At 50.4% G+C, this 16,036-nt stretch overlaps 1 protein-coding gene across 1 annotated transcript in view; it reads left to right on the forward strand.

Moving 5' to 3' along the window:
- The first annotated feature begins 3,262 nt into the window (after window positions 1-3,262).
- Window positions 3,263-16,036, forward strand: part of VAX2 (ventral anterior homeobox 2) — a 32,723-nt gene continuing 19,949 nt past the window's right edge. The window contains exon 1 of the mRNA XM_066264775.1: window positions 3,263-3,500. Within this exon, the coding sequence (XP_066120872.1) occupies window positions 3,263-3,500 (238 nt within the window). The remainder of the gene's footprint in view (window positions 3,501-16,036) is intronic.

Below are 16,036 nucleotides of genomic sequence, written 5' to 3' on the forward strand. Positions count from 1 at the left end.
ACTGAAAAAATTTAAAGAGTGAAAACAAAATCCGGCAGGATCCAGATGCCATTCTAATTTTCTTTGAATAGAAACTACTGCCTCTCGTGGCAAGAAGGGGCTGCAAAGTTTTGAGTCGAGTGTTCTGCTTAGAAATTTTCTTTTCTTTTTTTTTAAAAAAGATTTTATTTATTCATTTAAGAGAGGAGAGAGAGAAAAGGTGGGGAGGAGCAGGAAGCATCAACTCCCATATGTGCCTTGACCAGGCAAGACCAGGGTTTCGAACTGGCGGCCTCAACATTCCAGGTCGACGCTTTAAGAATTTTCTATACTAGACATGTCTTGCCTGAAATAAAAATAAACTTCAGAGAGCCAGAGAGAAGAATCAAGTGCAAAGTGAAGATGATAGGTTAGACCAGAGTCCTGCTGGGCCGGATATAGGGCTCACTGGTTCCTGTGGAGGTCACTGAGGAGTTCAGTTGTTCCTCCTGGGCCAGCCTCCAAGGGTCCATGTGCAGGACTCACATGCAGCATGGAACCTTCCAGCAAAGCTGGGTCCCTCTGAGTCACACTACCCAGGAGAGGTTAACAGTCCTCTTATTTCATTAACACCCTTTCTCCCAAGACTCCGGGTGCCACGAACTCTCAGTGTGTCCGGTTACTCTACCCCGGCACACTCTGCCCCAACTCCCGGCGAAAAACTGCTGCTGCCATCTCATATCCAAATTACTTTGTGGGCAAGTCTCCTTCCTCCCTCCCTCCCTCTCTTCCTCCCTTCCTTCTTTCCTTCCTTCTTTTCTTCCTTCCCTCTTTCTTTCCTTCCTTTCTTTCTTCCTTCTTTCCTTCCTTCTTTCCTTCTTTCCTTCCTTCTTTTCTTCCTTCCTTCTTTCCTTCCTTCCTTTCTTCCTTCTTTCCTTCCTTCCTCCTTTGCTTTTTCCCTCCCTTCCCTTCCTTTCTTCCTTCCTTCCTTCCTTTTCTTCCTTCCTTCCTTCTTTCCTTCCTTCCTTTCTTCTTTTCTTCCTTCCCTCTTTCCTTCCTTCCTTTCTTTCTTCCTTCTTTCCTTCCTTCCTTTTCTTCCTTCCTTCTTTCCTTCCTTCCTTCCTTCTTTTCTTCCTTCCTTCCTTCTTTTCTTCCTTCCCTCTTTCCTTCCTTCCTTTCTTTCTTCCTTCTTTCCTTCCTTCCTTCTTTTCTTCCTTCCTTCTTTCCTTCCTTCCTTCTTTTCTTCCTTCCTTCCTTCTTTTCTTCCTTCCCTCCTTCCTTCCTTTTCTTCCTTCCTTCTTTCCTTCCTTCCTTCCTTTTCTTCCTTCCTTCCCTCTTTCCTTCCTTCCTTTCTTTCTTCCTTCTTTCCTTCCTTCCTTCTTTTCTTCCTTCCTTCTTTCCTTCCTTCCTTCTTTTCTTCCTTCCTTCCTTCCCTCCTTCCTTCCTTTCTTTCTTCCTTCTTCCCTTCCTTCCTTCCTTTCTTTCTTCCTTCTTCCCTTCCTTCCTTCTTTTCTTCCCTCTTTCCTTCCTTCCTTTCTTCCTTCCTTCTTTCCTTCCTTCCTTTTCTTCCTTCTTTCCTTCCTTCCTTCCTTCCTTCCTTCCTTCCTTCTTTTCTTCCTTCCTTCTTTCCTTCCTTCCTTTCTTCCTTCCTTCCTTCTTTCCTTCCTTCCTTCTTTTCTTCCTCCCTCCCTTCCTTTCTTCCTTCCTTCCTTTTTTCTTCTTTTCTTCCTTCTTTTCTTCCTTTTTTCCTTCCTTCCTTCCTTCCTTCCTTCCTTCCTTCCTTCCTTCCTTCTTTCCTTCCTTTCTTCCCTGCACTGAGGCACAGTCACTCAATTAAATAATTGGTGTGCCCCTCCTTAGGCCGGGATGTTTGAGATTGCACACACACACTCAACTGCTCCCGTGCACACCAGACACACACGAAGGTATTGACACATGCACACTCATATACCTGCTCACGTGCTGATTAGAGTCACGGAGCACCACCAATGGCACTCAGCCATGCCACAGCCATTTAGACCCACACATCCATGGGCCTTGCCCCAGATCCTCAGACAGAAGGGTCTTCACTCACCCTAACTAGAGCCAAAGAAGGAATACAAAGTCTGCTCTTATAGCGCTTTAGAGAAAAGAGTCATGGGCCGTCCTGCGCACACACATCTTTGCTTGACTCAATCTTCTAAGCTCCTTTCTGAATCAAAGTAAGGGAAATCCGGATCTGGCCTCTACTGGCGCTGTCGAAGGAGAAGCTAAACTTGGGAAAACACGGATCCTCAGAAAGTGCCGGGAACCTGGACGCCTAGAACGGCGGAACAGTGCCCAGGGACACCCACTACTCAGCTGCACAGCGCGGCCGGCCTCCAGCCGCTCTCACGGCGCCCCTCTCCTCTCCCCAGCCCCGCAGAGGAGAGACCTGGGACCAGGTTCTGTCAGCGGTGGGGGCGTGACACGAGGAGGCGCCCCGCTCCTATCCCGGTGTGAAGGGCTCAGAGTAGCAGGGGAACCAGGCGTTTACTGCCCATCACTCTCGGCCTCACTCGACCCTCTCCGCTTCTGGACCCGGTTATCTGTCCACAGCCGTCGTTCCGCCCCACCCACCCCCTCCCCATCCGGGAGCGCGGTCATTCCGTCAGCTCCTTGCCTCACTGTCTCCGACCCCCTTACTACCCTCTCAGTCTCGTTCTCCCCGGAGCGCCGGGAAGGGCCCTGGGTCTGAGATGAAGTGTGTGGCTGGGGGTCGGATATGGGGGCGAAGTGGAGCGGGCTGCGCTCTCGGCCGGAGCCGCCCCTCCAGCCCCCAACCCCAACCGTCCAGCGCGCGAGCACGGCCAGCCTCCAGTTTTCTGCTCGGTCTCGCCGAGTCGCCTTGCAGGAGCATTTGGTTATTGATTAGCAGAAAAGCCGGGGCTCTGAAGCTGTGTGCTTCCCTGGGGGCGAGGCGCGTGGGGAGGAGCGTGGGCCGGCTGGGGGAGGGAGTCGATAAACTCCCGGAGACGCAGGAGGGCGTTCCTCGTCACCCCAGGGCCTCCCCGCCTCCGTCTGCAGGAGGGAGTGAGGCTCCTCTGCGGGTGGAGGAGAGGGGCGCCCGCGCCTCCGCCCGCCGAGGACGCGCGCTGCCGTCCCGCTCGCGGCTGGGAGTCGCAGCCCCGCGCCGCGGGCCCAATCAGCGGAGAGGGGCCGAGCAGCCGGTGCGGGCGGGGCCGGAGGAGGACCCGAGACCCGCGCGGGGCCGGAGGCCGCCTAGCCCGCGGCTCGGCCGACCCAGGCTGGCCAGGCGGTGGCGAGGGCGGTGGTGGCGGCGGGCATGGGCGATGGGGGCGCGGAGCGCGACCGGGGCCCCGCACGCCGGGAGTCGCGAGGCGGGCGCCGCGCGGACAGCGGCAGAGCGGAGGACTCGAGCGCTGGTGCCGGCGGCTGCAGCCCGGGCGAGGCGGCCAGGACCTCTGCCTCCAGCCCCGCGGGCTCCAAGGAGAGCGGCGCGGACAGCGACGGGCAGCCCGGGGCGGGAGAGGCAGATCATTGCCGCCGCATCCTGGTGCGAGGTAAGCAGACAGCTCGCGTCCCGACCGCGGGCCCCACCGTATCCCGGCGGGGTCTCCGACCTTCCCGCCGGCTCCAACGCCCAATTCGTGGATTCGGTCAGTTACCATTTAGTAAATATCTTGAGTGTCTGTTGTGTGCTGGACCTTGACTTGAGTGAAAGAACAAAGAGGCGAGGGGACCGAAGCGCCCCTCTCTCAGGGTCTCGCCGTTCGCAGCCTCCGGGGCTGTCCCGCCCAGGCTCGTCCGGGCGGTCGCGGCGGCGGAGGCCGAGGTGGGCGTGCCGTCCGCCCCGCGGCCCTCCGGCCGGTTCGGAGAAAGGCTTCGCTCAGCGGGGTCAGGACGAGGCGGGACCGGAGCCGGAACCTCAGTGCGGGGAAGGCCCGTCTCCCGCTCCGCCGCCGGGAGCGCCCCGCCTCCCGCGCCCCCTCGTTCCCGTTCCCAGCGACGCGGGCCCCGCCGGACGCGCCCGGGAGAGGCCAGGGGCGCGGGGGCTCGCGCGGCGCTCTCCCGCCGGCTCCTCGCTCTCGGTTCCCACTTCCCCGCGGCGCCTCGGCCCAGCCGCTGTCCGCGAGGCCTTCTCCGGCCTGGCCTCCGGGTCTCCCCGCCTTCCTCGCCCTTCTCACTCCTCTCTGTGTTCCTGACCATTTCTCTTCGCCGAGCTCGCCTTCTCTGCGTTCCCTCTGCCGACGCCCCCGAACGGCCCCGAGCACCCGGCTCTCCCCGGACGGCCCCGAGCACCCGGCTCTCCCCGGCTCCTCTGGAGAGGGAGGCTGTTCTGCCCCCTTCCCCGAGCCAGCCCCAAGCGAAGCGCTGGGCTGTTTTCGCTGGATCCGGGTCTCGCCCAGAGACAGGAGGGCAGAGAGGGGATTCTGGCGTCCTGTGCTCACCCCGCTTCTAGGCCGCGGCCAGGGCCTGAGATCTGTTTCCCCAGGATCCCAGAGCCCGGGGCCCGGAGACCAGAACCCGGGACCGGGACACCCAGAGCCCAGAAGAGGCCATTCGCGCGTCGCGTTCCCCGGGTCTCCTCCAACTCCCCGCCCAGCTTCCTCTCGCTGCCTTTTTCCATCCTCCTCTTCCGCAAGCGCCGTGCTACCCGCTGCGGTCCTCGGGAGTGTCCTGGGCCGTCGCCCGGGGAAGGGGAACAGGAACAAGCCTGACGCTGGCTAGAGGTCGCTCCAGCCCAGGACCCCGAGTTTGCCTGATTTGAGCTGTGCTACCCACACCCAGACTGAGACAGCTCGGCCTGGCGAAACAGTCTCCCCACAGCTGCTGGGCCTGAGCAGAGCTCGGGTAGAGCATGGAGGCAGCCCCACGTGAAGTTGACTAATAACTGCCTTGGACATAGACCAGGGACCCTGGTCTTGGGGGAATACTCCTGGTTTCAAATGTAGTCACCTGGAGATGGGGTACCCAGTGCTGTGCGAGGGTCAGGCTTGAGTTCCAGGCCCGAGCATGGAGAACAGTCTCCACCCAGCAGGGATTCCGGCAGGTATGTGGACCTGTTGGGTATCCGGGATTATGTTAGATACCGTTCCATGTTCCATAGACTGCGGGGCGTCCTGGACACAAGCCTTACCAGCCAGCTTGGAGTTCCGTTAAGGAAATCCACAGAGCTTACAGAAAAGAAGAAATTAGTGTGCTAAACCCATACTACCAGATTATGACTCTCAACTGCTTGTGACATTCACCACCTTACACCCCATCTATGGGCGGTTTTTCCCTCTTCCTTGACAATTGTGAATTTTGTTGGGTGGCAAGACACCCGTGGTAGGAAAAATACACAGCCAGGTGGACTTGTGTGCGTTGTTAGGAGGCGTACTTTTATAAATGCATGTATATACATACATACAGCGATGCCATTACATTTGTACATGTAATGGAAATATAGCGCAGAAGGTGTATTTACTCACCTAAAAGAAATGCAAGGTAAACAGGGCCCTCATGAATCCCTCTGTCGCTTCCCATTTAATGACAAGGAGGTTATTATAGGCCCGAAATACTCAGGACATCATTTACCACTAATCCCTCCTAGCCCAGGTCACCTGGGTCACTGCAGGCCCCACCAGAGCTCAGGGCAGAGGCTCTGACAAATGAAAGGCCCAGCACTGGTGAAGGACAATCAGCAGTGCTTATCCCCAAGATAAGTGTCCCTCCAATACAATCTAAGCAGGGAGTACATTGGCCCTTGACCTCTGCCGAGGCAGCCTAAGTATCTTTGGAGAAGATGTTTGCCATTCTAACCTTCAGGATGCTGGTGGGGTGAGGATTCTATGAAAGAATCCCATTAACTCTGGGTATTTGCCCTTCTTTCTGCCTCTTTTCCACTCTGCACTTGCTCCCCTGTGGGCCCGATCCCAAGGTAGCAGACCTTTTGGGGGTAGTCCCATGGCACAGGGAAGTAAGAGGAAAGCCTGGGTGCTGGAATTAAGTGAAGTTGGCTTGAAATACTAGTCTTACAGCTGTTTGACCTTGAACCAGTTTCTCTGCCCCTCCATGCTTCCTCGTCTGTACAGAAAAAACAAAAACAAAAAACCAAACACATAGTTCCTACCTCAAAGAATTGTGTTGCAGGTCAGAAGTGATTCTGCAAATACCCAGCAGAATCTTCAAAAATATTCCACTGAATGAAAAAGTGGGAGTTCCGAGGTGACCCACACTTATGGGAGAGGACCTAATTCTTCAGAGGCCTCCGCAGCTCACCCCCTCTACTGGGCACTTGGTCTCCTTTGGGCCCTGGGCCCAACAGGGTTTGGAGGTGAACAGCCACAGGACCAAGAACTGGCCGATGAGAAGAGGATCCGGGACACCTTGCAGACCAGTCTTGCGGCCTCCTCCAATCCCTTTCAGGAACCCGCACTCACCCAATCACTCATTCTGGCTGCCTCTGCGAATGCCGGTCAGGGGACCAGAGAGAGGGACCTTGCTGCCCCTCCCTCCCCCAATCAGAGGCTGCTTTCTGCCACACACTCGGCTGGCAAGGTTGCTGGGATAACAGACCTGTGCACACCGCAGGAACCCCGCACAGCCCAGACAGAGCTAGGCTTCCTCAGAGACCCTGCACGGGCGGGCCTCTCCACACCTCTGCGCGCTCGACCCTCCAGCTGTGAGAGCTGGGGATGGGCTATTCTTTTGTTTTCTGTTTGTTATAGGCGTGCCACTCGTGGACTGCAGGCAGCCGGAAGGAACTGGCCGCCTCCCTGCGTGGCTTTAACCGCTCGGGGCAGCCGCAGTGCAAAGGCCTTTTCGGTGGACCCGGGATCCCCGGGGTCACAGGACATGGGGCAACTCTTACCCCAAAACTCCCTGCAACCTCACAATCTACGCTGCACCAGCACACTCAGATGCACCCACACGATTCCCAGATCAGTTCTGACTCGAATTCAGCAGCATGTCTGGGTAGCACGGAGCGGCCTTCGCCGGCGTCGCCCCAACAATGGGCGGTGTGCCGGTCCTTATCCACCCGAACTGGTCCTTCGGTTCTGTGGGTCTGAAAAGCCGGTTCGGGCTGCAACCTCTGCCCCCGTCTCCGCGCGGCCACCTGGGCCTAGCGAGGGTAGGACTCGCGTCCTAGGAGCGCTCCTCCGGCTGAGACCGCGCGCTCCCGCCTGGCTCCGCACCGCGTCTGCAGCGGGGGTACCGGAGTGCTGGGTCCCTGGGCTGAGCGAGGGCCGCCCGCCCTCCCCCCACACCACCGCCCGCTAGCCGGAATGTCTTTACTAGGGACCCCGATGGATGTGCTCCTACCTGGGGACGTGGTAGGACACAAACAGGCCAGGGCCTTTGGCGGCGGCGGCTGAACAACTCCCGCTGTGGCTGTGAGAGTGAGGGAGGGAGTGTTGAACTTAGTGGGGCCCAGCCCCCCTGAAAACCAGGGGGCAGTGCTGGGCCTGCGCTCCAGAAACACGCACGTCGGAACATTACGGACAGCAGAATGGCAGACACCCGAGCGGGACCCTGGCTGCCCCAGGCGGGCCTGAAGCCTCTGGCGAGGTGCCGCGGCCGTGGGGCCTGGACCGGGAGAGGCCTGCGCGCACGGACTCCCTCCAGCAGCCAGACCTCGCGCTGAGACTGCTGGCGTCCCCTGGCCTTCTGCTCGGACTCACAGCCGCCACCGGGCCCAGCGGGCTCGGCCCAGACCTCGCAGGCCTCACCCTGCCGTCGCAGTAGCCCAGCAAGGGCACAGCCGGCGGGCACGTTGGCAACGAGAGGGCGGGCCCAGTGCGGTGCGGGAATGCGCGGGAATTCGAGCCGCGCTCTTCTGCCCTCGGCGCGCGGCGGGACCGCAACCGCAACATCTGAGTTTGTAAATCGCCGCGGTAACCCAGGGCCAGCGCCCAGACAGCGGCTGAAAGGGTTACATATTCATGCAGGAGTCTGCACTGTGAGATTTTTAATTTTTATTTCATTTGGGGGTTTGTGGGAGTCTTAAGTTTCTTTTTTATTTTCGTGAGATTGTTGTTTTATGTTTGTTTTTCCTTTTGCTTTGCTCGCTTTGTCAGGTTGCATATACTCACGCGAGTTTACGATGGGTCCCTATCATACTGGCCCTTATTCTCCCCTTTATCTAGATACACATGCTGTTGTTCCCACACCCACCCCCGCCGCCCGCCGGCCCCAACACACACAGAAGCGGACCGGCAACCAAACGCGTCCCCTTGCTGCTGTCTGTGTGGAGCGTTTTCACTTCACGGAGCCGTGCAGAGCTCTGGCGGCTTTCTGCGTCCCCGCGCTGGTCTGCGGCCCGGGCGGACGCCCGGACTGGGGTGGCCGCGGGCCCGCTGCCGCTCGCGTGCCCGGGCGCGCACTCCGGCAGGACTGGGTCTTCTGGGTGTGACCCCGGTGAACCGGCAGAGCGGGAGGTCGAGTGGATCGCTGAGACGGTGAGTACTTGGGGGTGGAGCGGGTGACGGCGACGCGTCCCGGGGCCTCGGCTGCCCCGGATTCCAGTCTGCGCCCACCGCCGCTTTCCCTGGAAGAAGAGCGGGCGTCTGCGCGTCTTACTGGCTCTGCCATTTTCTCAGTTACCCTGTACTCGAGCCTGGGCCTTCGTCGCCCTAAGCTCCCCGCTCTGTTTGCCAAATTTCCTTGATTTATATTTTAAATGGGTGGGAGCAGAGTAAGCATATGAATTTTGCCTTCTACAATATTTTCTGTTTGCTTAACATAAAATAAAGATTGGCCCGGCTCCGCTCGGGAGAGCTGTAGGGGACCGCGGCAGTGTGTGGGGCGAGTCATCCTCCAGTTTGAGAAACTCGGAAAGAAGACCCGGAGGCGGAGCTGGTCCACCAGGAACCCTGGGCCCAGAGCGGTCTAGGCGCCTGGTCTGCCCGCCCCCAGTCCGGGAGGAAGGTGGGGACAGAGTGGCATCCGACGCTACTGGGAGAGGTGGCAGCATCGGTGTTGCGTCTGGCCAACGAAGTTGAGGCGTGGGCCGGCCAAGAGCAGCAGGCCGGGCTCTGCAGGCGAGAGGGATGGGAGGGGGTGCTCCCCGGGTGCCCAAGGCCCCTCCAACCATCTCTCCCAAGTTCTCCCCTTGCTCTTTGGTTCATTCCACAAACATCAACGAGTAGGCACTGTGAGCCAGACGCACCTGGCTGGGGATACTCCGCCTGGCTTGCCAACCCGGGGACTGACTCGCACGCGGGGAGTCGCGGAGTTCCTGCAGCTCCTGCGTCAGCCGGGTGACCGGGGAGCCCTGTCTGCGCCCAGTCCGAGGTGGGCAGGTGCCCGGAGCCCTTGATGGTGCGCAGGGACCTCGTAGGAGGCCGTCACCGCGCTCACTAAATCCATGCAGTCGCTCAGATGTGTTCCTAGCACACAGTAGGCGCTCAGTGAATGTTTGTCATATGAGTGAAAGGAGTCGAGGCCAGCAACGTCGCGTATTTCGCTAAGTACCGCAGAAGGCTGCCATTCCCTTCCCCGGGAGGAACGTCTGCTCTGAGATGACCTTATTTTTTTTACATCAAAATGTCCTTCCCAATAGGAAATGGCGATGATACCAGAACACAGACTAATTGTTAAAAATATAAATTTGATAACACCATATTTTTGGAATTTTCTGCCATCCTCAACTTCGGAAACCACTAAAAATCTAAAACCTGAAAAACCTCAAAAATGGTTCTTTTACTGTAGCTGCTCTCCAGGGCCTAAAAGGCCGCCTGGGGCCGCGGGCTGGAGCAGAAGGTGCAGAACAGGGTCGGCGGCGAGTCCCCGGCCTCTGTGGCTGCTCAAGGCGCGGCTCCGAGGCAACGCCAACCCGTGCGGTGACAGAATAACCAGACCGGTCCGCGTCGCTCCTCCCCGCGGAATCCACACGCCGCCAGGCCTTCGCTTGAACTTAAAGTTACCGGGTAAATAAAGCCAGCATCTGTTCTGAACTTTGCTACTCCTGCTCCCCACGCCGTCCACGCAGAAGCTGCGGAGAGCCGGAGCCGGGCGGGTGGAGGACACACCCGAGGTCCAGCCTCCGGCCAGGGCCACGCTTACAGGCGGAGAGGAATAAAAAAACAAAAAGTAAAACCCTAAGGGGGAGAAGGTTTCTAGAAATGGGCCCTGTTTTAGTTTCAGGTGTGTTTTTACAGATGTCCCCATTTTCATATACAAACATGAGCAAAAGTGGAATCATTTTATATAATCTGTTTTTGCAGCTTACCTTTCTAAAAAATGTAATCAGCCAGGCTCAACCATTTCCCATTGTCCCTTTGGTTGAGGAAAGCTAAATTCTCCTTACCCCCGGTGGACGTTCCAGTTGTTTTTCCAAAATATAAGCACTGAAATAAATTCTCAAGCCACGGGTCTTCGTGCACTTCTTTGAGAATTTCCAAGGGATAAATTCCTAGCAGTGGAATTGCTGTTTGAAAAGGTTTACACACACTAAAATGTTTTTAAAAATTAAACACGTGTTTCATTAAAAAATAGTAACTCATATGATTCAAACATCAAAAAGTTGTTGTTTTAAGTACATAGTGAAAAACCTCTCGCTCAGCCTTGTCCGCCGTCCTCAGGTTTCTCCAGACTCAAAGGCAACCTTTTATTTTTTTAACGCGTTCTAATATGTCATTCCAAATACTTGTTATTCTTAAGCAAGTCAGCTCAGCCAGTCTTTTTTTTCTTACTTTTATTTTTTAATCATATGGTAACATCTCTATATTTTTCTGCACCTTACTATTTTCTCTTACCAGTATATCTTGGGATGTAAATTTCCTGCTCATTGATTTTACAGATGCATAGTATTCCATTTCTATGGATTGGCTGAACCATAATGTATGTTGTAGAACCGATGCCCTACTGGCAGTCATGTAGTTTTTGTGGGTTTTTTCTTATCTGTTGCTGTTATGTACAATGCTGTAATAAATAAATTTGTTCCTTGGTCTTTTCCACCTTTGTAGATTTATCTGTCAGAGAAAGTCCTCTAAGTAGATTACAGGGTCTAAGAGTATCCATATTTGTAATTTGTTACATAAGGCCAAATTGCCCTCCATAGATAGTACGCCCCCTCCCCCCAAGCAGCGCCTGTATCGCCAAATCTGGCTATCGCAGTTTACACTTTATCTCTTGGTACCTATTGTCAAGTTGTTCTTCAGAAAAAGAAAGTTTAGCAATTTATACCCCCACCTTTGCCCGCTCTGCACATTGGACATACATATATAACCTTTACCAATCTTATAGGTGATAAGTAGTAGCTCACTGGCATTTTAATTTTTATTTCTTTGATTATTAATGAAGTTTCTCTGTTTTCTTTTCATGTTTATTGTCCAGTTGTATTTCTTCTGCTGTTATCTATTAATTTATTTCCTTTGACCAGTTTTAATGTTCAAATATCCCTTTATTGATTTGTAGAAATTCTGTATTATGGATAGTAGCTTCTTGCTTTCAATACGTGTTGCAATTTTTTTGTTTGTAATTTGTCTTTTAATTTTGTTTATGATGTCTTTTGTTTTCTGGAGTATAAAGTAATTTTATAATTATAAAACCAATCCTCATGTTGTTTTGCTATATCATGTAAAAGTTAAAGATTTTTATTTTCGTCATATAATACACTTCCACTCCCAAACTGTAACCATCCCAACTTTCCCTAGTGACTGAAAAACATATATATGAAAGTTATATATTACAGAAGTGGGATTTTTTTTTATTCATAAACATTTGTGGAAATCTTTCTACATATAACTGCCTCATTAAAAAAAAACACCTGCACCGTATTATATTATACAGATGCAATATAATTTATTTAAACAGTTTGCTATTGATGGATATTTAGGTTGGTTCTACTCATTCACTACTACAAACAATGCTTCAGTGAACAGTTTTGTATCCTAATTTGAATAGATGATTGTTAAAAGTCATACTTATGAGACAATCTGAAAAATGTGAAAACAGGTGGGACATTTTATATTAAGAAATTATTGTTAATTTTGGGGTTGTGATAATTGTATTGTGGTTGTTGATTTTTAAGAAACCTTATTTTTAAAATATATACATATAGAAATTTTCTAGATGATATGATACAATATCTGGGATTTGCTTAAATTTATGAGATATAGAAGAAATACAATTGTTTCTGAGTTTATAATTGCTGAAGTCAGGAGATAGGTATGTCAGGGCTCATTACATTATTCTCTCTAATTTTGCATACGTTTAAAATTTCTTATACTAAAATGTCTTAAGTAAACATCATTTCACATATATCTGATATGAGTATAATTACAGGATAAAATCTTAGAAGTAAAATTTGAAATTTACTTAAAATTGTGATAGATATTTCTAAATGCCAAAAAACATACTAATTTATACTCCCAGCAATTGTGTATGAATGTGCCATTTCTCCACCTCCTCCCATCCCAGGATGTACTCAGTCTTTTAGAGTAAAATCTTTTCAAGTGAAAAAACTCTCATTTTTATTAGCATTTCAAATTACTAGTGAGGTTAAGCATATTTTCCTATATTTATTCTTTATTTTTACTTCCCAGTCTGTGAATTTTCTATTCATGAACTTAGCCATTTCTGCGCTGGTTTGCTCATTGTTTCCTCATAGTTGTAAACACTGTGTACTAAGGAAATGATCTCTTCTTCTGTAATATTTTGCAGATCTCTCTCTTTTTTCACCTTTGCTATGAATTTTTTCTGACTTAAAATGTAAACTGTAATCATATCTAATAGTCATTTCCTTTTGGGCCTCCACATTTTAGTTCTCAGTTACAAAGTTTTCTCCAACCAAAGATAAACATTATATATTATATGTTATATATTAAATGTTATAGATTTAAATTTTTGTTACAAAATTATCTTTTGTCAGTCTTTGCCACAAACCATATCATAAAGAAGTACACAGAGTAAGAAGGGAGAAATCATTTCTCCCTGACCAGCTTCCACTCCCCAAAGCAAACAGAAGAAAGAAGAGTTTATCCTGCTGGACTTGATCCTAAGTAGGTATAAGTACACACACACACACACACACACACACACACACTCACACACACACACACACACACACATACAGTTATTAGTTTTACTTTTTGTTCTTTGTAAAAATTGATTTATACATACTTGCTGTTTTTATGTAGAAGTATATAATGGACATTCATCCAGGTCAGTGGATTGCTTGTCTTGGCCTTTTGGCTAAGATCAAGTGCAGGTCAGTATATGGAGATGTACCTCTTTCTTGTTAATGTCTACATAATAGCCAAAGGCATGATTATGTTCTGATTTAATCAGTATATTTCTACTGATAAACATCTAGCTTTTTTTCCCCCTTATAAACTATGCTACAAACAGTGGATCTGTCTTTATCAACATATACTAATATTTCCCAGGGGTAGAAATGTCTATAAAATTTCCAGGACAAAGAGTTTATGCATTTTTAATTGAGCTAGACATTGTGAAATTGCCCTCCAAAAAAAAAACCCCCCTCATATTGCATTAAGCTGTATTCTTACTAACAGAGCTTGAGAGAACCTGTATTTTCCCTCAACTGTGCCAGCACATTTTTTCCAGCCTGATAGATAAAATATGGCATCTGGAAAAAAAATTGTATCTCATTGTTGTTCTAACTTTCATTTTCTCCAGTTCCCTCTGAGCTTGGGTATTTCTTTTATATTTATTAGCTGCTTGCATTTCTCTTCTCTGAATAACCCATCAGGTCATTTGCTCAGTTTCTCACTGCCTGCTTGGCTTCACTCATTGGTCTATTGAGACTGTGTGTGTACTAGAAATTAAGACTCTGTTATGCACGTATCATGAATATTTTATACCGAGCTGTCATTTGTCTTTTAACTGTCTCTCATCCTGCAGCTTCTGTTTCTAGGTACTCAAAACTGTCTTTGGCTTTCCTTTTTAAAAAACTCTTTAAAAGTGTTTTTCAATTTTTACAGCTTTATGTTTTACATTAAAAATTTTAATCCATCTTGTGTTTATTTTTGTTTACAGTGTGAGACAAATTACTTTATTCCATGAATGAGCTAATTGCCCAGAAGCCACATCTTTAATAATTCTGTCTTCCCCCCCACTAATTTGAGATGGCATCTGTAGAGCATACCAGATCCTCATCTGTGCATGCATTTGGCTCTTTACTCCTGGGCTGATATCATATCATTTTAGTGCCTTTAGATTTGTAATGTATTTTGCTGTGATAAGCAAGTATTTTCTCCTCATTTTTTTTTTTTTTTTTTTTTTTTTTTGACCAGAGTAACAGGCTTTATTGAAAGGAAGAAAGGAACCCTGCCGGGCACTTCTCCTGGGGGAGAAGAGCACCGGTTACGGACTAGGGGGCCAGTTATATAGTGTTTGGGAGAGCCTGAGGGGATACTGAGGCAAAAGTCCTGGTATGTCCGGAATGCTCCTCCTTGGGGGGCTTTGAGCATGTGGGTGTTGAACCAAAAGTCCTGGTATGTCCAGAGCCCCTCCTTGGGGCGGGTTGTCAACTTTTTGGAATTCCTCTGTCTCAGGGTCAATAGTCCAGTAAGGGTGAGGTCTGACAGATAAGCGGAACATCAAGAGGGCAGTTTGGAATTCATGTATCTATCATTTCTCGACTCTGTGGTTACATATAAAAGAAAGGCAGTTATTAATTTTATAATATATGGTGAGGGGTGATGAGGAGAAAAAATTGGAAAATTATTGCTTCTTCTGGAGAGAACTCAAGAAGGGAATCTTGCCAAGCCAAGTCCCTCATCCAGTTAAGGAGGTCATCAATTTCCATGCTGTAAGGTCTGAACCAGGTGATGTCTCTGGAAACCTGAGTGAGGAAGTAAAAAAACTTTGCAGGGTAAAAATTGTCAGTTGCTTGCTGCGAGTGCCGAGTGGACAGAGTGACATGGTGATCCATGGTCTCCTGGATGAGCCTCATGAGACGTGCTGGTCTGGTTCCTCTTGAATGGGAGGACATGTGGAGATTTTAGGAGACAGGGAACCTTCTGGTCCAGCAGGGGTTCAGGACAGGGTTAGACACTGCCGGCCAATCAACCCACAATTACAGGTCCAAACAGAATCAGGGAGTAAGCCCGGGACGAGCTGCCGCTGCCCATTGCTTCCCTGGTTGTAAGTTTGGACAGCAAAGAGGGATCGTCCAGGCAGTTAGTACCCTGTCCCGGGTTTCGGCACCAAATGTTGGAATCCATGGGAGTCCGAAAGACCAGAGTAACAGGCTTTATTGAAAGGAAGAAAGGAACCCTGCCGGGCACTTCTCCTGGGGGAGAAGAGCCTCTCCTCATTTTTAACACTTTTTTGTAACTATTCTTTCATTTTCAATGTTCCCCAATAAACTTGAAAATGATTTTCTCATAAGGAATTTTTATAGTAATCACATTGTATTTGCTGATTAAGGCAAGAAGGACCTTGTCACACTTTAAAAATCAACACATTAACAGCTTGTCATGCAAAAGAATTTCCTGGGTGCTAGGGGATGATGTTGGGTAGGACTTTGAGGGTGTCTCTTGGGAGAGGCTCCAAAAGGGGGTGTTACTGGTCCTGGTGGTCAGGACATTAGCTAAACATTATGGGTAGGGGTCGCCCCTTTTTGAGGAGAGTTGACTCGGGGGAGGCAGCAAAACTCAAGACTCGTTCCATTTAGACTGGTGTATTTCACCCTAACAAGCAACTACCTGCAAAAAGGCCCTGGAATTAAAAGCTATTTCTACTTCCTGGTGCTTCCCCCAAACTCTACCCAGAAAGGGAACGGTTCTGGGAAGGAGGCTGTGTCACTAAGGATGGGCTAGAATTTGCTGCAGAGACAACCTAGAGTCTCAGAGGTTTAAAAAACACACAATTGTGTTTCTCACTCCTATGGTAAGCCCATCACAAGGGAGCAAGGCCTCACCTTGGGACTCAGAAACCCAGGCTGATGAGGCTCCTTCCCCTTCTGCTTCAAGGACCGTCACAATAGTGGGAAGAGGCTGTGGCATGTTATAAACCAGCTGTTAAAGTGCTCATCTGAAAGTGCCCACATTCTTTCCTCTTGGCTGACACACATCATGTCTCATTTCAAAGGGCATAAAATTAGTGCAACCCTGCCATGTGCCAGGAAGAGGTAGAAACATTG

Source organism: Saccopteryx bilineata, chromosome 3, assembly GCF_036850765.1.
Source record: "Saccopteryx bilineata isolate mSacBil1 chromosome 3, mSacBil1_pri_phased_curated, whole genome shotgun sequence".
NCBI lineage: Eukaryota > Metazoa > Chordata > Mammalia > Chiroptera > Emballonuridae > Saccopteryx > Saccopteryx bilineata.